Here is a 24370-nt window from a genome sequence, read left to right on the forward strand (position 1 = left end):
TCATTTGTTTCATATTGAACAATCTAATATATAATTTCGAAAGATACTTTGTATGTAAGTATGTATATATATCTTTGGTTGGGAATTTCGTAAACAAGTCAAAATTTATATGACGACGAGTCGATTTTTTTTTCGATTCAAATAAATTTAATAAAAAAACAAATGAATATTTAATACTAGATTCGCCATGTTTACGTTGTTTTTATTACAAATACTGAGCGAAGCCGGGTAAAATAACTAGTTAAATATATTTAAAAGGTATTTGAAAAAAATTCGACCTTGTGGGGATGGAACACATGACCGACGACACATTTTTTATTTATTTAATAACTTAATATGCCAACACCATGCGATTATATTTCATCGGGTACAACAATAGTTTTGAATAATTCTGCTTTTTTTAATTATATGTACACTTCAATATTTTCATCCTCGCCAACAGTTAATTTTGTTGCTGTTTTAATACAAAACACCTCCCCTATCACTTTCGTTCGTAATGCACGTGCATCACGAATTGTGAATCATCATCTTCCACACAATCATAATCGCAATCGCAAATGCACAATATACAATTCTAAACGTTTGCTTGTACATACGTATGCTCAGTATATAAACCTGCACTTAAATCGTTTGACATAAAACAGAGTTATTTACACAAGTTCCGGTCAACATATCGCAGAAATAACTAAAAAGAAGGGGAGAACGGGAATCGAGGGGGTACGAACGGTGAAAGAAAGGGGTGGCAAGTCAGTCTGCACTAGTCCGAGTCGGAATCAGAATCCGAGTATGACTCAGTCTGAGTTTGGCGCTCGCGGGCGACGGACGCGTGCGTCTCGCCGGTTCGGTTTCACGACCGGTGTTTTTTTTATTTTCCCACTTGTGGACCGGAAGTCGCCGACGAAGACTCGTTTCTCAAAGGAAACCACCTTCCGGGATTTGGGTGATCGTCGAGCGACACTCGGAATCCTGCACACACATTGTTTTGATTCGAAAGTGAGGTTATGTCAAAATCGTGTTTATATCGCACCGCCTCGTAAACGAGCACCCAATGAGTGTATTTTTTTTTTTAATTTAAATTAAAATTTTTGATCGATTCTTTTGTTTTTATTTTTTCGTTCGATTGTTTTTCCGCCATTTTCTTTCCACGCTGTAATATATGTATGTACTGGGGTTTAAAATGCAAACCGGATGTGACGATTTTGCCGAACCGGATGTCTTTTGACATTTTAAAACTATAGAAAAAAAGTTCATTCACGCCTTTGGCTATTTGACCGGTCACGTTCGCGAGAATAGCGTCATTGTTCGCCTGTCTGTATGCACTTTCATACATTGTCTGTATGCATGTGCTGTCTAATTATTATCACTGTATATGTATGGACTTATAGCTGAGTTTTCTTTTGCTTTTTTTTTTGCATTTCGTGGCGGCATAACTTTCTTTCGATGACAAAAGGGATGTTTTCAAAATTTCCATGACAATTCGCCCGTCTTTCGTATACATAGAGCGAAATCCGGTCAATTGTGTTCCGAATGTTGTCCCTGGAATATAATTAAAATCGAATTCCAGCGTTTGTCAAAATGGGTACGGCCCACTGTTTCGGGTCGAATTCATTACATATACATATTTAACAATAAATCTTATCTTGCCTTATCAAAATTAGTTTGGTACTAATTGTACAATTCTTGGAATGGTCATTTTTCTTCTTATAAGTTTTTCGTGAAAATCTGATTTTCTAAATGGATTTTGTATTAAGAGAGGAAAATTTTCAAGTTGGAATTCAAATGGAACGTTGCTGGAATGCAATCGACCCACACTCCCGAAGAAACTCGCTGAATTACAATCAGTGGAATTACATATAACGGCTTGGACTCGATTTCTTGAACTTGCTGTTATTTGACACATGATTATTATAAGCTGATTTTGTGTTTGAAAGAGTGATCGTAAAATTATTCAATTTTTGCACATACATACATATACATACGGAGTCTACCTCGTTTCCCAACTTTTTTGGTGTACTTCGTCGTCCAGTTTGTATATAGTATATACATATTTTACGAGATAAACATAAAGTATTAATAAAAATATAGAAATAATTGATTTTTAAATATTTCAAAGGTGTGCTAATAGCTTAAAAATCTAGAAATTATATGTCTCGTACATTTTTGTATACAATATATGTACATACAAACACAGATGCAAAGTTGAGAAAACGAGTCTCGAGATATTGTAAGTTAGTAGAATGGAGCGCACCGCATATATGTATATGTATGTACATAGCGGTAAACGGATATTTCGCGTGTGTAGCTTTCGATTGATGGAATTTTTGGGTGCCAGATGTTCCGCGATCGAGATTTTAGTGACGTGTGCGAGATCGCTACATATAAAAAAAATACCTAGATTGAAATTTACCTGATTTACCTAAACTTACCAGAGTTTACCTAAATTTACCTAAACTTACCTAAATTTATCCAAATTCGCCTAAATTTACCTGCTTTTTAAAGTTATAAAAAAATGTATGTGGATAAAAAAAACTACCTAGAATTTGGGAGATTTCTTGAGACAGATTTTTAATAATTAACACTTGCTCAAAGCTAATTCTTGATATTTCTTCGTTACTTTAAAATATATTTTTTGTGCACCGTGAGGTGCGACACGACAAGGCAACAGAAGGCAAGAAACTGTCAACAGTCACCATTTCTATCTCAAACTCATCATTTATGACGTGGAGTAGATATTATTTTTGCGTCCTGTCGCTTCCTGTCGTGTCGCATCGTTGCACTGTGCACTCGGCCCAAGCTAACGATCGGTTCTTACTTATGCACATATGCGTACAGTTGAGTTTGATCCTTACGAAAGTGCATTAAATTGATATAATGTGTAGATAGACATTGTATAGGAGGGTAATCAACTAATCATGAACCATTTTCTAAAATCATCTGTATTTTACAGTGTCTTAAAATAATCACCGAATCAAAATGATGAAGATGTCGTCGAGCATATGCAGCTCGGAGGACTGGAGGACGAAACTGTTCGGGAGCAACCTGGTCAAGTGTTCGTCCATCGTCGAGGATACCGAATTCGAGCTGGTGCCCACGGACGATGCTCTCGTCAACACGGTCGTCACCAACGGAACCGGTCAGCTGGAACAGCAGCACGAAGACGAGGAGATTTACGGAGTGTACTTCTCATTCGCGAACATAAACGTGGAGTGCGACGATTTCACCAAGTCGCTGGCCGAGTTCTACAAGAAGTTCAACGAGGAGGTGTCCAAAGGCGGCAGTAAGGTCAAGTTCGAGGTGATCCAAGTGGTGCTGTGGACGCACACCGATGTCATCGTCGACTACGAGGCCACCTTCAGGCGGAACATCCTCGACTTGCCTTGGTTCGCAGTACCCTTCTCTGATGTTGAGACTAAGGTAAGCGGATTTTAAATTTTCATGTTGGGGGCAGTGACGTGCTGTGGAAATCTCCACATTTTTATCGAACAGCCCTACTTACGTGTGCGCTAGCAGGATACAAAGGGACTAGGTGACGTCATACCGAGTCCCTTTGTATCCTGCTTTCGCACACGTACGCAGCGGTGTGCGATTAGAACAGTGAGACTTCCACGCCACGACACTGGTCGGAGGCTAAAAGTTGAGCGACTTTATTTATTTACTTTACACTTTGAGTGCTGACGTCTTTTCTGTTGAAAGCCCGCCAGGCTGAAAATTTCGCCAATATTTATAACTAGAATTATTTAGAATTTCCAATAGGAAACAGGTGTAATAAGCTTATTGTAAAAAACTAAATGTATGTAAGCTTATTGTAAATCATATTAACAATTAGATACAACATAACTTCTTATTGAATACTTATCTCGCAGATAAAACCGACTGAGGAGATATACAGTGAAATGTCAGATTTGACATATTTGGCCAAAAATCAATATATATCGTGTATTACCTTACAAGAAGCTACACGCCAAATTTGAAATCTATATATACATACGAGAGTTAAAACTATAAATATTTATATATTAGAGATAACGAGAACCAATAGAGCAAATTTCATAAAATATAGAGTGAATTATAGGCGTTTAAACAATTAAAATCTTATATCGCCATATCAAGGCGAACAGGTTGGAAGATACGGGACGAACGCTTATTAAACGTCTAGAAGATTTACTTTCCGCGTGTTTAAAACGCGTTGTATACGATATTTTATCTCCAACGTAATGGCAGACGATACATTAACGTGTATTGATGACCAAAATGAGCAATATGGCAAAGTATGAAAACGATCGGATAAGAGATAAAAATGACCACTGACACGAAAGCCTTGTGAAACGTAAAGGAGGTATGTAAAAATTGTAGCTAATCCAAACAAACCCCAGATCGCTACCGATTAGGATTTTTGTAAAGGTGTGGTTAGACTATATATCCTACAACAATATAAAATAAACAAAATAAGTCTATTATTGAATTTATTTTTTCAAAATTAGTTCCATCTTCTTCATTGTTGTTAAAATGTAATGCTCACAATCTAAAATACTCGGCATTTAGGGATTTCCATCGGGTAATTCTGCTATGGTTATACATTCAATGTTACGTTTAAAGGCTTATCCGGTAGTATTCTTGTTTACTTTGTACATGCTCAATATACAACGCCTATCGGTGATTTGCAGGCCCATATACATTCAAAGGTTAATAATGTACATATATGAATATTGAATGGCTCATGTTTGCGACCATTGTGAATCACCAATACCCAATGTATGCAGATATGGGACGTAGTGTTTTTTTCTCAAGCTTAAGTTAAATTGAGGAGATTGCCGATATTTATCAAATGCGTAATTTTTTTTTAGTTTCATATTTGTATTCGCAAATAAAAATATCATACATTAGGTTTTAAGGTACATAGTAGCACAACACATACCGGCAACTGCTCGTAACCGAAAATATTATTTGGTACATTTTATATGGACACATTCATATCTAACGTGGCGTAGACGTAAGAGCAAGTAACAGCAGTAGCCGACAAAACCTATTTAAACTATACAGCAGTACATGTCACTGTCCTTAACATATCAAGCAAAACCGGGTTTCTTTGGCCACTGTGGAAATATTTACGCACGACTTGAGTTCATAGTAGCGAATGCACGCGTGCTAACGAAAGTGCGCATGCATTCGCATGAATATTCTCGGAAATTTCATATTGTGACAACATTGACTCGAAGATGTAAGCAATTTTGCGCCGATTAATGTATATATAAACGATTCGAAACGTGCGTTCCTGTATAGTTTGAATATAAACTATCGTTTACGCGAGTTGCTGTGTAATATGAATAGACTTTTATTTGTAGCATGCTTCGATCACGAAACTATAGCAATGCAATTCCGCAGAAAGTTTCCTATCGAATCATATCTCGTTCGGTTTTCCATCTATTTTCCAATATCCAAGATCGCAAACTATTTCTATTCGTGTATTTGGGTACTAAAAATGCGAATGGAAACATATGTACATATTTACTTTTTAAGAATTCGTATCGTATTCGTATGTAACTGTGTGCCTTTGACTAGGGTCAACCAATACTTGAACACTTGAATATAAAAGTTAGTCTCTTCAACCAATGGCAACTTAAAAATATAATGCTTTATTTTCGCAATTAGTTGGACAATTTATCGCGACTATTTGTAGTAGATCTCAAAGAATTTATATATATTCTAAAAATGGGCATACAAAAGTTGAAATTTATCGGAAGTTTGTTTACATACAGTGTACATTTCTACGTACATACGCCTAGCTCAATTTTTACATTGATTAATTTCTAACCAAGCCTAAATATAATAGGTATGCAGTACGGCGCCGTCACAAAACCGCGCGGTAAAAATCACTTGGATGAAACCGCGCAAACCAAAATAGCCTGGCGACAAAATCGCGCAACGCACATATAAACAAATATAAATAAGAAAATAAATATAAAAAACAAGTAATTTCAATATTAAAAACAGGTCTAATGTATAAGAAACATCTGATAGAACACAGTAATGATAAAATAAGAATAGTTGATTAAATGTGAAAGTGTATTTTTGAATTTATTCACACCATTGAAACATGAATAGCAAGAATCGACACATTAAATATATGTTATTATATGACATAAATTAAACTAATATCGAAGGACTCACACAAATTCAAAAGTCTACTTTCAAAATACTTATTTTATCATTACTGTGTTCTATCGAATTTTTCTTATACATTAGACCTGTTTTTAATATTGATATTACTTGTTTTTGTATTATTTTTCTTGCTTATATATGCGTTGCGCGATTTTGTCGCCGCGCTATTTTGGTTTGCGCGATCTTGTCGCTGCGTGGTTTCCTCCAAGCGATTTTGTCCCGCGCGGTTTTGTCGGCACAACATGCCCTGTCCGTAAAAAGATCTTTATTTCTATTGTATTGGTATGTGATCAGCTGATTCTTAAGACTGGATTAGGGTATGTTTACTAGGAATTCACAAATAATCTTTAACTTTCGAAGGAACCTAAAAAACCTTGACAAATAAAGTGAATTGATATTTTCGAATAATTTACCGGTATTGCAAGTCCTAAACAATAACGAGAACCATTAAATGATGATTTTTTTAATATCTCGATGGATATTGGATATTTGCATAATTGAACCATTCTGATATCGATATTGCGCACGGTAGGTATGGGTATTAAATACCAGAGGGACAGCAGCGCAGGATTTTTATCGAGACAACAAAGAGTTTGGTTTGCAGATGTCGCCATTTTACGTTCGTTACCCGGGTATTTTTTTTGCTATTTTCAGTGATATAAAATGCTTTTATCCCCACATGTTCCGCGCTTCGTATGAACGATGTTAAAATAAACTTTTACATGTACAAAATAATATCCTGCGCCACAGATACTTGTGAATATGTATACTTGTGGTTGCATGTGCGAAACTTCATATGCCAAACTCGCGTATGATTTGATTATCCACGTTCGAATTGGTTGGATCAACATTCGAATCTGGATTCTCGTGGGTGTGCTGTTGAATTAGACTCATCAATGTTATGCTAATAAGTCGCAGAATCTACATACGTACATATGGCTCTATCAAATCGGGTTTTGCTCTGACTCGCTTTCGTTTGGCCGGTTTCTTGTTTATTTATTTTTTTCGTTCGTCGAATGCTTTCTTCTTGTTTAGATAAGGAAGACTTGCGGGATTATTCAATTTCGATTCGATCGATGGATACGTTATATGTTTTTATTTATATGGTGTATACAAGAGATTTTGTGTTATGTATGCTGTAGCAGAATTGCATAGCTTTGCTCGGCGGCTGAATGTTGGAAAATCGAGTATTGTTCAAAGGTTGTAAATGCATTGTTAAAGGTTTGCCGAACCTTTTTTACAAAGGATTTACAACAATGGAACAATGGATAGCACTGTGACTATCCTACCTCTAGTTATCACTGTCAAGAAAGCATACAACTTTACCGAAAATGGTCCAAAGGGTCGTTTTGGTATAGATCACTGTCAAGCAAGGATAAATACTACCATACAATTTCAACGACTTAGGTCGAAAGTATCGTTTTGAAAGGACGTGTTCCAACGTGTGCCATCCATGCGTGCCATGATCGGCGCATGTTTAAAACTATCTAAAAGAACCACGTGCCACATTCACCGCTGTGTGATTTCGCCTTTAGAGTTATTGAGAAATATAAAACGCTAGTACGTCTCATGTCAATCCAGACCAAAACTCACCCCCTGAAGTGTTTTCGGTGATATTTTATTTTTGTATTTACAGAGATCTGTTAGTGATCGATAACGGTTATATTATTACTAACCATATTTGAAGAAATGTGGGAGAAACTTGTCGAAATAATAAGATCGTACGAATTAATAATGACATGAAAATACGTCCATCGCAGCTGGAATCTACCTAGACAAGCCGTGCCGTACGATTCAGTGTGTGTGCGCCCTTACCCTCAACTTGGCAGGTTCTCATTATTTGAAATTCATTGTACGTACCTATGTATATAGTTTAGTTGACGAATTCTTATCTATTAATAACGTGAATGTATTGGAAACAAATGCGTGTAAATTGTATACCGGCAGATACATCGTTTAGCAGTAGCGAGCATACAATTTGGCGAAACCATCTGTGGTACAAAAAAAAAACGATACTAACAACCTGGACGAAGCCATGCACTTACAGCTAGAATATTCCATTAAAAGTGATATCCAATTAAGTCGTACGCTCAGGGGTCACCTTTTTTTCTTCTCCAAGAGGAGGGACGTTGACAAAGTGAAGCTATCTCCAACGTGGAGATAATAATCATAAGGCACCCTTCCGGCTATCTTCTCCCGGCGCGTTTGTAGGGCGAAACAGGGATCTCTACTTTCACTACTAGCATGTATCTACCGGGTACTATTACTACATACCTGTCTCCCCTAGCACTTGAATTACTGCCATCATCCTTTCAGTTGAACTGCAATTTCGGGCCGTAAGTGCCGTACAACCGAGGAGTTTAGCGACAGTGAGGTGTGATCTCATTTCGGCACTGTGACATTTAATTAAGCCCCTTCGAGCCTTGGTGTGCATAGTCTGTCTCGCGAGTCGGCGAAGTTTGACGTCATCTATGTCAGTTTATCTCGGATTTTGGAACGGATTGACAATCGATTCAAGCTCTCGGATTGACACGCAAATTCGAGCGCTCGACAAATGTACATCCGAAGTAAAAAGACATTTGTTTCTCCTTACGCTTTGTGACATGTGAAGGGAGATGTTTTCTTCACGTTGCTTCAGCATGATAATGGGCTTTCGTCGTGTGACGTAGTATGTCTGTATGTTCGTCTTCGTGTTTGCCTCTCGATCATCACCAAAAAATAGGCCACGATCCCTAAATTAAAAAAATCTCATGTGGCGCTTTTTTCTCAACTGGGACGCCCCAAAAGAATACCATGTGGGCCCATGCTTTTAATGGTTATTTTCATTGAATCAAAAACTTTTCATTTGAAGGGATAGATTCGAACAAAAAAAAAAAATAGTCGTAGCTGTCGCAGTAGCTGTTTTTAAATTATATTGTCCCATGATGCCATTACGGTTGCCCCTGAGCGACAACTATGGTATTAAACTCGTACATATATAAATGTATTGATTATAAATTTCAAATAGTAAGTAGAAACCGTTTCAACAATGAAATCAGATAAATTGACAAACTCTGAAAAGATCAACTTGGAGTCACAAATATCCAAGTCTTGCCAGCAGTATTACAGAAATACTTCCGAATATTTTTATTTCAATCGAGGGCTTGAACCCGGGAACCTCTCGGTGGTCAGCATTAATGCAACCACCGAGCTATACAGCTGGCTTTAAAACGTGAAATGAATGGTGCGATTTTATTTAAGATAAAACTGACAAGAAATGACTGATTTAGAGTGGTCAGGGGTTCAAACCCTGGGTTCTGCTGGCTAGACTTTGGATTTGTGACTCTAGGTCGATCGTTTCCTATCAGAGTTTGCCGATTTATTTTCATTGAAATGCTCTCAACAAATTAGCAACCTTACCCATTTTCTCGCTAATATCGAATTTTCAGATATGTGTTTACAGAATTTCGCTGAATCTTTTAAAATTGTATTTACTTTGTATAAGACTTGCAATCAAATGTACAATGTTTCTGGCCAGAAAAGCGCATTGGGGTTACCTATTTACTTTGTATAAAACTTGCTTTAAAAACATTTCATATCAGTAGGTGTCAACTTCTAATATTTGACATGTTGATAGATTTGAATAGATTTGTGTCAATTTATGTATGGGATCAGAGTTAAAATAAACAAAAAAAACTTTGACAGGAGATGATTCGATGATGAAAATTTTTTGCTGCAATTTGAAACCATAACACTAGAAGCTAGGAACACTGGGATTTGATTGCCAGACCTTCCTGTCGATGAGAGCTTACTCGTTCGACCGACCGAGTAATTACAATGCCCAAGTAGCGTTACAATTTGGCTTTGTAAAATAGTATTATACTCATTTCGGACTCGCAAAGACTTTTGGGTCTAGTACAATACATACATTGTACTTATGCGCCGATTATAATCTACGAAGAAGTAATAAAAAAGCACCTGTTACGCTTGCTAGCACACACACCGTTCCTAAATTTGGATATATTACCCGGACACGTGTGGGTGTAAACGTTTATCTAATCGAAACCTGGCATCCGCTTCTCATAACTGGGCGTTAGCTAAAGCAAACATGGAATTCCAATACGAAACGTACTCATCAGGTAGATCCGAAACTTTCGGGTAATGCTAACAATTGATTATATTTTAATGTACTATGTAGTGTTGTATCCGATGAAATATCATCGCATGGGTGTTGGCATATTAAGTTATTAAAATCAAAGAAATGTGTCGGTTTTGTGTTGGATCCGGGATGCGGTCGAATTTTTTTCAAATACCTTTTAAATATATTTAATTTAATTATTTAATATGAAAAAAATGGTAACCTACATGTAAACAATAGAAAAATTAATTAAATAAAATTTCAATAGATGGCGGTAAATTCTCTGCCAAGAGGAAACATTGGTAGAAATTAGTATATATAGAAGTTGGATGTTGGATCAGTTCGACTAAATAGTACATATGTATATTACAACTATAGTACATGTATAGTACGAGCCAGCAGTATGACTCGATGGTTGCGTTTATGTTTAGCACCGAGAGGTTACCGGGCTCGATGCCGTGCCAATCTTTAATGCTGCTGGCCAGACTTGGATATTTGTGACTCCAAGTCGATCGTTTCCTATCAGAGTTTGCCAATTTATCTGATTTCACCGTTGAAACGGTTCCTCCATCAAATTGGCAAAAACCATCCTACCCGCTATGTCACAAGCATCTGAATTTAATTTATGTACAATATGTAAAAATCTATGTTCAAGTCTAAATGCGTCGTTGTTTCTATGTATTGATTCATTAATTGATAATTTGTTAATGTCGTGTTTTTAATTAATTGTCTAGGAAGGCGCATTCGAGTCTACCTGATTATGCCTTCCTGGTATATATCTATGTACAATAAAATTGAATATTATATTTAGGACTAGCTGAAGCCGGCATGCGTTGCAATGCCACAATAACGCATACAATTCCCGTTGCCTTTTCAAGTGATGGTTGGAGCTCAACTAACGTCTCTTCAAAGCCGTGGGTGGTAACGTGGTTACCAACGAACACATTTTCTTACCTACACAATGGCGCTTCAAACTTTCGCGTCGGTAAAATCGTAATTACGAATATTATTATTAAGAGGTTTTTTTTTTCACAGTAAGCTTTCCGGCCATGCATACAACAAATCCTGAAAGTTCCATCGTAATCGGTTGAGTGTCTTAGGAGCCTATACGAGACAGACAGACATACAAAGAGACATTCAATTTTATAATATATTTTATGTATATATATATATATATATAAATATACATAGATAAAAAGACTCTAGTTTTAATTTGTTTCGTGTCGATTTTCATTTTCGTTTGTGACGTTTTTACTTATTTTCCAGTGCCGATTCCAGTCGACGGATCTTCACTTATTCATGCACTCTTGCATGCAAGGAAAAAATACATATTCCGCCCCGTATGACGGTTCCATTAGCCTGGCAAACAGTCCACCGGGGTAAACACAGCTTCCATTGAGGCGTCTGTCTGTCTGTCTGTCCGTCTAGTCGCTTTCTCTATACTTGGACGATGAAAATATAAACCTTTTTTATTTTTCCACCTGTGATCCCGTTTCGTATCGTCGATAGATTCGGCGAATGAATATGTACTCATTCCGACCCAGTCAGTCAGTCATAGTTAATGAAGTTTTATTGAGTTGCGTGTCGGCTTTTTGTTGCCCAGGTATCGTTTGGAAAAGTTTCGTTATAAATTAATTTTTAACTGCGGTATTAAAATGCATGTCGCTAATTTATTGTATAATGGGAATCTGTTATATATATATGTATATACATACATTCGTATATATGTATGTGTATATCTAGTATTACTAGGGGTAATTCGGTAGTGAATATTTTATAGCTTCCATATATAGATGTTTCACTTTTGATTAAACGTAATAGTTGGGAATTTTTAGTCCGTCATTGCTTTCATAATTCTATATTACCTTCGGTCAATATATTTTAGTCAGTGAAATTCAATATACATACGTACGAATATTGAAAATATAACTTACTAGTGTTTTTACCCGGCTTCGCTAGGTATTTGTAATACATACATACATATATACCGCTTGATTTTGATTTTTAAATGCTTTTTATTATTACTAAATTATGTTCACAATACATCTTATATCTATTTTAATAGCTACTGATCTACTGATCATTTTCTATTTTACAATTTTAAATAAATTTTGTTAGTAATCATAGTATTATATTATAATAACGTTAATATGTACAGCGTAATAGGAAAAAGAGCTCAAAAACATATTTACAATTCTTATAAATGCTCATAATACATCAAATACATAATATTAATTAAAGACTCTAAAGTCGATGACCTAAAGCGGATTGTGTTTAGGTAATCTGTGTTTATACCTGAAGGGTATAGAAATTTTGTTGTAATCACCGAGACTCTTCACAAGTGTGTTAGTATGGTTATTAGTGATTCTGTCATAGAATCTAATGGTTAGTTTGTTAGTAATGTCTGTAACAAACGGAATATTATTTATGGCATGCAATTTTTTCAAGTTATTATATATGGGTGTATTATAAATTATTTTGTATTATTTGATGTTTGGAAAGGTTAGTATTCGAGGCGTTATTCCATACAGGTGAAGCATAGGTTAATAATGGTAATATGAGCGCGCGATATAATTTTATTTTATTTTGAGTTGATAAAGAACTATGGCGATTAAATATTGGGTATATTGAGGATAAACCCCGCATCGCCTTGCATTTCGGTGCCTCAATTTTGAGGTGCCAATATATACCGCTTAAACACGGCCAATCTAATAGTAAACATTTTATTAAATTCATTTGAATAGTTTTATTTTATTAAAATTTAGTTGAATAGTCATTTTTTATTTATTAAATTGAACGTCACGGATTTTACGAACAAAACAAATAAACATATGTACATACATACAAAGTCTCTTTCGAAATTATATATTAGACTAGTGGTTTTACCCGGCTTCGCTCGGTATTTGTAATATAAACCGCTTAAACATGGCTAATCTAATAGTAAGCATTTTATTAAATTCATTTGAATAGTTTTATTTCATTTAAATATACTTGAATATTCAATTGTTTTTTTTATTAAATTGAACGTCACGGATTTTACGAACCAAACAAACTAACATACATATAAAGTCTCAATCGAAATTATATACTAGATTAGTGAATAAAAAATAATAATGAGACATAATGAGAGCCTATAATTAATCCGGATTTTTTCCGATACGTTCAGTCATGTATGTACGTATATAAATGTGTATATATTATATAAGTATGCATGTTAGGATTTCGTGAAAATTCTATACATTTTGAGAAACTTTTTCATCAAAAAAGAAAAGAAAAACTGGAGAAACATAGAAGCGGTGAACTAATGGCAGTCGTGCCACTTATACGGCTTGCGGAAAAGTCCAAGGAAAAATATTTACAAAATACACGTGATCCCTACTACATATTCATGTGTGTATGTTTGTATATACGCACACATTTTCTATTATGGAAAATTCGTGGAATCGCCCATATACATGGGAACGTATTCAATTGAAAACGGAAACACGCGCATTCCATTTCGTGTTGTGAAGCTTTTTTATTTTCATTTTTTATTTTATTTTTTTTTTTTTGCGGCGACTGGAGTGAAACTTTTCATCGGTTTCGAGTCGTCGAATTCGATAATAAAATAATATATTACGTCTTCCTCTCTCCCTTTCAGTATTTCTCTCTGACTCCGACTACACCCTTCCAATAGCTATTTTCGCAATAAATAATAAAGTGACAGTGTTGCGTAATGTTGATTTAAATATTTAATCAAATGAGGTAGTGCACGTGCTGTGGAGTATACGTGAAACCCTCTTCACCTTCGGTGTAAGCTTTTTCGTTTATGGAAATTTTGTATGACAACGGGAGATCCGACGAAAGTTTTTCTTAACTTAGTCACATATTTTATGAACGAAGATTATAAAATATGTAGGTATAACTTCGGTGATCATCCCAATTGACTTCAATACTATCTAAACTAATACTATCTAAAACTAAATTGAAAGAAATATACGTAAATTTGTTTTGGTTTATACAATATAGCACCACATCCCATACAAGTAATGAAACGATGGCTTTATTGAGGTAAATTTTTTGACAGTAAGTTTGGCCATAGTTATTCTGCGGAATACACATTCATATAAACTGATACATTGATACAGCGACGTGGACTAGTTAACATATTATGCTTTCGAACTGAGTGGTCACGGGTTCGAGTCCCACTGGAGTCCCGCTGCCGGCCAGGCCTTGGTTTGTGACTCTAAGTCGATTGTCCCTTATCAGAGTTTGCCAATTTTTCTGGTTTTCATTGAACCGGTTCCTGTACATTGGCATTTCCTTTCCAATCTCTCTCGAAAATCTCAAGTTATTCAGCGTCGTGAGGTTCACCAATTTGATTATGAAATGCTGAAATGAAAAAAATTCTCCATATATGTATGTATGTCACTGTGGATGTTTGTATCAATTCGCATTGTTTACAATGCTTGTGTCTATTGATTGATTGTATTGTATCTGTATAAGTGCACTCGTCGCTTCGGAGCGATCTGTAAATGCGAGTGTTCATGTTCTATGAAATAAAATAAAACATGTTAACTATCTACGACAGACAAATTACTGCATCAATGGCCCCTGCAAACAATACTAAACAATCGGCTAATAAGTAACCAGAAATGCTACGAAACCAATTATTATTGGGGTACCATTTATCGGCCCGGCAAATAAAAAAAATGCCCCTCTCTAAAATACATAGCTCGCACGACCGATTCGGTTTTCGCCCGGCAAATCAAACGTCAAATGGGTTGCCAGTAACAAAAATAAAATTTGACAAAAATAAATACCGATCTAATCTTAAATGAATAGGGCCAACCCTAACTTAACCTTACCGTTAAATAAATAAGTGTTGGCTGCTAAGATATTTCGATTAATCATTGAATATGTAACTGATTATGATTTCACTGAAACGTCAATTTTTATTTTTGTGATTCTGTCGTGCAAGCTATTTTAGAGATGTTAATTGGACACTAAATGTCGTTTTGACACATTTGTCGTGTGTTTTATTTTATAGCCGTGCCAAAGATATTATCCCTTATTATTGTATTGATTGGTTGTATTGCATCTGTTCAGGAGCACTCGTAGCTTTGTAGCGATCTGTAAAGGCGAGTGTTCATCTTCTATTAAATGAAATAAAATACTTTTAAATAAATAATAATAATAAAACACTTTTACAGATTTTAACAAAAATTCAACATTACCGAGACTTCATAAACTAGGAAGTGACTTTAGCCAATTTGATCAATTTAATATTAGTTAACAAAATTTAAAAAATTTGTTACATTATCATTTCTCTAATATGTATGTACAAAGGCTAAATGCAATTTATTTTATTGTTTTCATTTCATTTATTTATTCACTTCGGGTATCTTCATTGTTTAAAAAACTATTTTTCTATTCCTGTATTTATATTGTTTTTTATTAATGTTCTATTGTATTATGGTTGAATGGTCCTTGCGGCCGTATATTTTATTTTATTTTATTTTATTTTACATATATACCAGGAAGGCCTTACAGGTAAATCCCAATGCGCCTTCCTGGCCAATTACAAATACAAATGCAGCATTTTTATTATAAGTCGTTGAATTGCGAGACACTGAAAAAACTCGCAAATTAACGAGACATCTATGAATTGTACATAAATTTTTATTGTACATCAATCAAATTTCAAATAGTGGTGACATAGTAGGTAGGAAGGATTTTTAGCCAATTTTTTTTCCGGGAACCGTTTCAACAATGAAATCAGAGAAAATTGGCAAACTCTGATAGGAAACGATCAACCTGGAGTCACAAATCCAGGTCTGACCAACAGCATACTCTGAAAAATTCATTTTTCATTCAGGGATAGAACCCGGCACCTTCTTGACGGTAAGCAGAAGCTTAACGTCCGAGCTATGCTGCTGGCTATATGGTATATGTATAATTAAATAAATAACATAACCGTTGAATATGGGGAGGAGAATGAATGCATTACTTTTGGGCAGTTTCGTCGTTCGTCCTTTCTTCAAAAATATGTAGACGCGGAGGATAAGCTCACGAAGGGATGAGAGCAAAAGGTACGTGTACATATGTTTTCTTGTGCCAGACAATAGTTTGCCAGCACTTTTACCTTAATGACTATCCTACGGTCACGGTACCACAAACGGCTTACTTTAATATTGCGCGTTGTGCCTTAAGTCCTCGGCGTTCGTCTTCTTGCTCGCACAACAATGGATAAGTCTAGTCTGGGTTATTCTCGTCTGTACGTGGGTTTCTCGAGTATGCGTAATTTGTCTTCTACGTAAATATAAATAATAAATGAAGCTTTTTGTATGTAGTGGATTGGCGGGTGGGTCTGAATAAGGTAGTGCGTTTTGAGTGCTTGCTACTTTTATAATTTCGAGTAAGATCATTCATTGTGAGGGGAAATAAGAGTTCGTAAAATATCGCAAATCGGTTTTAAAATAGTTGAGCTCCTCGCGGGACAGTGGGACTCGGCCTAAAAGCGAAAATCAACAAATATTTGACAACAATCCGACTGACCACGCTCGAAGTGTCAAAAATTTACCTGTAGGCTTGGCCATTACAACTATATTGATCCAATTTTTAACTAAAAAATTAACGCCTGTCGGCGTATTTCAGGCTCATGGACTTGTTGATCAGCATTCACGGGTTAAGAAATACAATCACTGTGAACAGACCGAAAGCTGGCAACCGATCTCACTGGTCGAGTCGACTTGGTAACTGGGCTTGGCTAGACTTGGGCAACCGGTGAGTTGTCTGGGGTGACCAGTGTCGGTTTTAGGGGGGGGGGCTAGGTCGGGCGGCGCTCGAGGGCGCCAAATTAAGTTAAGGCGCCGAACGATGCGCCAAAAAGGCTTTAAAATTTAAAATTAGAGCGCCAAAAGCCATTCAAAATTTTAGATTAGAATGCCAAAGGTGGAAGTTCTTTCTAAGGGTTTTTAGAAAAAATTGCCCGAGGGCGCCATCGGGTGTAAGGCCGGCACTGGGTGTGACATGGTCCATATAACTGCATACCCGGCAAGTAGCCTGGTGTGGTTTGGCCCTTGGTATCCGCCAGTACCTTCACGTCCAACTCTATATGTTTCTGCCTCAATTGTCTATAATTCAGTTAAAGATTTACCATCATGTGAGTCGTTATATTTGAATGTGGCGGAAGTCCAATTTTCAGTTCCAAAAACACTATTTCTGTTTGACTTGTTTCACAAATTGTTATTTCTTTTCTTTTAATTCGATATGTCCATAATCTCGAATATAGAATATATAACATAATCTCAGAATAAACGTATTACAGGCCACCAATACTTTTAAATATTGTTAAACGCTAAACATTATATTTAATATTTTGCGAGATATTTTTCGAACTGAACACTAAAGTGAACCTATGACCAGAGATAGGCGCGAAAATGCGCTGAAACGGGATCCTATTGTTAATTTTTATTGTTAACCTTTTTTTTGCTCTCTAGAGAGCAAAAAAAAAAGGTTAACAATAGAAATTGACAAAAGAAACCCATTTATTTTGAGCTGGCGCATCCTAGGGCCGCTCACTGGTTATGACTAGAGGTAGGATAGCCAAGGTGCCGCTCATTGTTCCATTGTTGTAAATCCTTTGAAAAAAGGTTCGGCAAACCTTTAACAATGCATTTACAACATTTGAACAATACGCGGCACCTTCTGGGTCCGGGCTTTAGTTATTTATTTATTTATTTATTCTAAACAGACCATTGTGGCATAACAGGAATTCCTAAAGCGCCACAATGGTCAAAAAATATAACACAAAAAAAAAAATTATAGTTATGACTAGAGGTAAGACCGGAAGCGTGCTTTTTCCAGGAAATGGGGCGTTTTGGGTCTATTTTCCAGGAAACAGGGCAAACTACAAAGCTAGAGAGCATAAAAAAAGGTTCATCTTAAAAATGAACAAAGAACGACGAACAATGAACAATGAACGGCGCAAAGTTGGTCCACTCTTTACTTATGACGCTTTCAAATACATAACGGGTCATTTTTAGAAAACTACTCTTTTCGAGATTGTAAGTCAATGGTCGCCACTCGAGCTATATTTAGGCGTGGTTCTATTGGCCTATTTTTTTCTATAGATGCATTTGATAGGGGTTGTCAATATGAAATATAATAAATAAACAAGTACTAAGTATTGTAATAAAATAAATCGATAACAATGTAAATATGTATTTTGGATAAGATCTGTCGTTTCCTTTTTCTCAGCCGGGGAGTTTTATACTTACTTTTGTATTTAGGCTTGCACTTACATTTAACGATATCGGTTTGTCCGACCGCAATAGACATTATTTCCTGTTTTTAACCATTCGGCTCCTCTGAGAGTATTATTTTTAAATAAAATGAGCATCCCTGATGGCAGCTAAATAATGTCTTACTTAGAGAAACAAGTATTAAGTCTCAATGAACGGGCAAAGTAGGTACTAAAATACCGTAAGTATTCATTGCAGTTACTTTTTTTCAAAAGTGCGAGAACAACATCAATTTATAGACTAGTATTCGTCCTTTATTAGTCGAAAAAAAAGGTTCACACCCAAAAACAGCTCACTTGGCGAACACTGATTATTAAAGTAGTGGGTGTATGTATACTCAAGGTAATGGTTATTTATTCAATTTTCGAATGCCTACCCCCACTCCCTTGTAAGAGCATAGCCAATCGTTTTAATTTTTTACACTAGTGTCTTTATTAAATTAATTATGTATTTTTTGTTTATGTTCAAGTTTTACAGTGTCTCTACTTAGTTTTGTTTTAGTACACCCAGGAGAAGTTGGCTTTTAGTTTGTTTAATTGTCGGCAGTACATTTATGTGCATAAGTATATTCTGTGGCACCGAAATGTCTCGTGATTTTATATATTTTGACTTGTGTTTATTTTGTATGCTCATTTCGCAAAATAATTTGCCTCTATTGAAATCAGACGGTCGTTCCCCTTCGATAGATGCTATCGTTAAACATCATAAATTTGAAACGAGTGCTGTTTCAAAAGTTTCAAAAGTTGCAAGCACTTAAAGAGGAAAAATCGACTGCAATTCAGTACTATTTCGGTATTGGTTTCTCTATCTCGCCAGACTCAACTTATCGCTCTTCAATGGAATTAGCGCTGATTCGCTTTGTTTACGTCCAATTTTCCTAGTTTCAACCCCTGTCCCAACCCTGCACCCCCCACCTCCCCATCCCGTCGTAACGAGAGGTGGCTTTTACGGAACGACTGCAAGAGAAAGGGATGGAGGTAGCATCGATCCCACCCCCTCCTGCTTTTCCAACTCCCATTGACTTGACGAGGGGTTGCGAGGGGCGGTCGAAACGCTCCTCACTTTACGAGTGTCCATAATGTATAATCCTGCCCCCGAGGCATGAAGTTTGATACCATCTATACCCTCGCACACCCACACCCACACAATCATTCGAAAACACGCAAACGTACTATACACAATACGTACATTTATAATGATGGATAAATTTCAATGAAATTTTCGAGTCGGTTCAAATTGGTTTAATCCCGATCGTTGTGTATTGTGTTTGGCCGGTCAAAACGGGATGTGTGGTATTATCGCGGATTTTCGTTTAACATGCGGGATACCTTTATTGCCGTGATTGATGGGATGGGCCTTTGTTTCGGATTAGAGTGGTCGGCTTTGTTCTAGAATTTATATATGTATATTCTCGATTTTCCGGGTGATGATTATCCGTGCATTCGTCAACGCAGTTCTCTTACGGGGAATATTGTGAGCTTTTTAAATATGTATGTATGCAGACGGCGACAAATTCCTTGGTACATTGTCTATGGAAATATTCATATACATCTAACAGGTGTAAACATGCCCATAGACAATGTATTAACAATGTACTGTAATGACTCAGAGGTCCCAGTTGTATCTGGATTGAAAATAAGATATAGTGTAAAAATGATAAAGTTATAGGCGTTTAAACAATTAAAATTTGACAAAACGAGTGGGAGGCGGAAAGTCACCAAACAAGGGTACTGGCTATTTATTGGCAGTGGCTGAGCTGTCATCATCTCCAAATTTTTTGGATTCTTAAACGTGTTAATTACGATTATATTTCACCATGGAATAAGCGGAAGCAATTGAAATCTCCATCGGCGGCCAAATCTCGCAAAATGGCAAAGTTTCAAAGCAATCAAAATAGTGTAGGAAGTTTGTCAGACCAATTGATGAAGTGAAACTAATAAAAACTTCTTTACGCTCGATAGCATATTGTGAATTTATGCGGGTGACTTAGCATAGCAAGTGAATTTATGCGGGTGAACGTTACGAAACGTTACATCCCTTTTTTATGATGCTTGTGGCTTCCTTCTCCCTAAGAATGATCTCACAAACCTAACTTGTTTCTTAGTGTGTGCATACGTACGGTTAGGTGATTATTCCGCAAAAAGCGATCTCGCGCACATCACTAAAATAGTAAGTTTAAAAGCGATCAAAGTAATGTGGGAAGTTCGTCAGACCGATTGGCGAATTGAAATTAAGTAAAACCTTGTAAAAAAAAGATATGTTGGCATACGTACATATATGGAAGAATTTGGTTCAAAGTAATGCCAGTAATACCCATTCATTTGCCGAGGAAAGTTTTGTTTTGAAACGGAAACTTATTTAATTTTATATAATAGTTCGGACTCTTCGTGTTTCTCATTCCTCTTCCCCATAATTGACCCGGTTAATCGAGAATATACTACATAAAAAAATTAATCAACTAAGCGCCATATCTTTGCGCTCAACTTAGCAGTGAAGCGATCCCATTTCTGCCACCAGTTCGTTCGCTATCCCGATACGTCCTAATCCGCCTAGTCGTTTCAGCGGGCTTAAATAAATATCTAGGTCTCTGGGGCGATTATCCATTATCGGTTCGAGAAGTGTTCGAGAGTGATTAATCTCGCACCGCAGTCTCCAACTAGTGGTCTTAATGTGTGTTTGTTTGCACACATGTGCGTAGTTTTGCTAGATATCTCTCGACTTGGAATTATTATGTAAATTTACGTTCCCCTCTAAAGTCCGCTCCATTGTGCTCGGGTGACTTTGGTTGCGCGTATAATTTATATATATGTATATGTACATACTCTTACCGGAGTTCAAATACTACACTAGAATTGAATTAAATCTGGCCGAAAAATATTTCAATTGTGCATATTATATGTGTATATGTATGTATTTGCTAATAAATCACGAGGACAATTTGTCATAATGACACACAATGGAACCGTGCATTAATTCTCGGTCGTATCCCGAACGGCGCGTTTCGAATGGATGGATTTATTTTTTTGTATTTGTATTGTTTTATAACGGAAATAATATGTCTTCGTCAAATTTATCTGTTATGTACGGTTTTAATTCGCGGCTCGATGTAAAGAAATGTTTTTTTTTTATTTTAAAAAGCGTGGACTAGTGGTCACGGGTTCGAGTCCCACTGGTTGCTGCTGGTTTGTGACTCCAGGTCGATCGTCGAATATAATATATTCGTCTACAGGCAGTCAGTCATGTATAACCATAACCAGCAGAATAGACTAGTGGTTAGCATATAATATCTTGCACAAAGTGGTCACGCGTTCTAATCCCACTGGTTTCTGCTGGCCAGACCTTGGATATGTGACGGCAGGTCGATCGTTTCCTATCAGAGTTTGCCTATTTATCTGATTTTCATTGAAACGGTTCCAAAATTTGGCAAACTTTACTCATTTGTCGCAATTTTCGAGTTTTCAGCATATCTAATTTCGCTGATTCGTTCAAAAATGCTGCAAAATTTACAAATTTGACCATAGATGTCTCTGGATGTTAATTTATATGTATTTACTTTGTTTATTTTCATTTCATAAAACACGAACACTCGCCTTTACAGATCGCTCCAAAGCGACGAGTGCTCTTATACAGATAAGATACAATCAATCAACATACATAAGCATTTTATACAATGCGAATTCATACAAACGTTCACAGTGACATTTTTGCAGCATTTTAGTATCAAATTGGTGAACGTCAAGATGCTGAATTACTTGAGTTCAGCAAGAGATAGGAAAGGAGATGCCAATTTTACAGGAACCGTTTCAATGAAAATCAGAAAAATATGGAGACTCTTATAAGAAACGATCGACCTGGAGTCACGAACCAAGGTCTGGTCAGCAGCGGGACACTAGTGGGACTCGAACATATGACCACTATATATTTATAATTACCCATTTAGCATTTAACTACCCATTTCTCGCAATTTTCGAGTTTTCATCATATTTAATTTCGCTGATTTGTTTAAAAAATGCTGCAAGTTTGTCTATGTCTCGTCTAATGTCTCGAAAATTTCGAGTTTTTCAGCATCTCAAAATTTGATGATTTATCTAAAAAAAATGATCCGAAAATGTAGGTTTATCAAAAATTTGTCCATGTTTTGTTGAAATTATTCTAAAAATTGTAAATCGATGTTTGTTATTGGCCAAGAAGGCGTATTGGGTTTACCTGTTAGGCCTTATTGGTGTATATACATATGTATATAAAAGTGCGGTAATACGACTGTAGGGAAATTTTGGTCCCTACCACAAAATGGTCACGACTTTTTTGGTTCGACCGCTTTGTCATAAAAATTTTGTCGAAAAAGTCTAATTCGTATCGTAAAATTCATATTTTAAAAATGTTTATTGAAATCCGTTACTCTTTGAAGGCAACGCAAAGGACAGAAGGGACAGAAGTTGCGTCAAGTTTAAATTTTCGTAATGCACAAAACTTGTTACCAAAACGAGAAACGATTTTAACTTTGCGTTTATGGAACTTCTCGTCGGCTTAAAATTTAGGGTTGGAGTCCTCTGGACTATCCACAACATCCCCTAATATTCCATAATGTGAGGGGAGAACGGGCGTGACGGACCATTCATTTTCCGACTGACTATAACCCAATCTTATAATCAGTGACCGAAAAGGAAATAGGATGCCCGAAGCAAATACATAACGCTTCCTTTTCGAAGGCCGCACTTGACACTATTAAATTTAATGTATTTTCCCTAGATTATCTTCAAAACGGTAACAAGACCGTACAAATAACGTTTGGTATTTTCCCCATCCATTATATATGTATGTACGTTGAATTTGTTTTTTTCAAGTACTTTAAAAAGTTATTCAGCTTTTTTTTTTTGGAATTCATGTATATTGTATGAAGGTTCTGCGTATTTATATAGCGAAAGCTTTGTTATAAGATAAAGTATGAAGTTGGCTCTCGATACGCTTTGGATAAATACAGCAGCGCTTTAAACTTTCTGAGAGGCTTTTTCAGAGGTCGATTTTCAATTCTAAATGTGTGCTTACTTAAGTTTTGAGAGCTTTTTCCCGAGGAGAAGCCATATGCGCACTCGACGGAACTTTCGAGTATTTTCATTGTTCAGAGTTAGTTGTGATGCGAATTATTAAATACGCACTAGAAGCTTTTGTCCCAACTCGGAACTTTCGCCGAAATAAATTCTTTCTCTTCAGTGTGTAACAAATTCTACATTAATTCAAGTTTGTGAAATGTTTCGATATGTACATACTTAAGCCAGAGCCATGCGAGGAAAGCTCCACGTTCAAATTCATCTGTTATTTGTTACTCGTATTTTTGATAAAAATATTTTTTTTAAATTAAAATCATAAAAAAATCGGATGTGACAAAACCACGACTTTTTCTAAGTATTCGAGGAATATAAAAAGTATAGAAAAATATTTATAAAAATGTAGGGAAATTTACACAAGACAAAAGTTCTACTTTCGGTTGTCAGATTTTGTTCAAAATTTTACTTTACTACAAATATGTTCAATTACTTTACTATAAATATTATAAATACTTCAACTTAAATTTATTAAATCCTTACGCTACCTTTTTCCTACCTATACCCATTCTACTGTTTCCGACATTTTAAAAATCCTTTCTTTTAACAATCTTTCTGTCAGGCGACGACATACTGATGCTATATTCTTCTTTAAGCTCATAAATGGTTTCCTTGATTGTTCTGATTTACTGAATAAGGTTAATTTCAGAATCCCAGTTCGATACTCTAGACGCGTTGCACTCTTTTCACTTGATCCTTTCAATACT

The 24370-nt window shown here is 36.1% G+C and overlaps 1 protein-coding gene across 2 annotated transcripts in view; it reads left to right on the plus strand.

Annotated features, from left to right (window-relative positions):
- The first annotated feature begins 793 nt into the window (after positions 1-793).
- The window catches only part of LOC143918416 (nucleoredoxin-like), a 101335-nt gene continuing 77758 nt past the window's right edge, over positions 794-24370 (plus strand). The window contains exons 1-2 of one of the 2 annotated variants that reach the window (XM_077440337.1): positions 794-998; positions 2948-3414. In XM_077440337.1, the coding sequence (XP_077296463.1) occupies positions 2974-3414 (441 nt within the window). In that variant the 5' untranslated portion in view covers positions 794-998; positions 2948-2973. The remainder of the gene's footprint in view (positions 999-2947; positions 3415-24370) is intronic. The other variant, XM_077440336.1, reaches the window with a different exon arrangement.

This window comes from Arctopsyche grandis, chromosome 10 (assembly GCF_051622035.1).
Source record: "Arctopsyche grandis isolate Sample6627 chromosome 10, ASM5162203v2, whole genome shotgun sequence".
Lineage (NCBI taxonomy): Eukaryota > Metazoa > Arthropoda > Insecta > Trichoptera > Hydropsychidae > Arctopsyche > Arctopsyche grandis.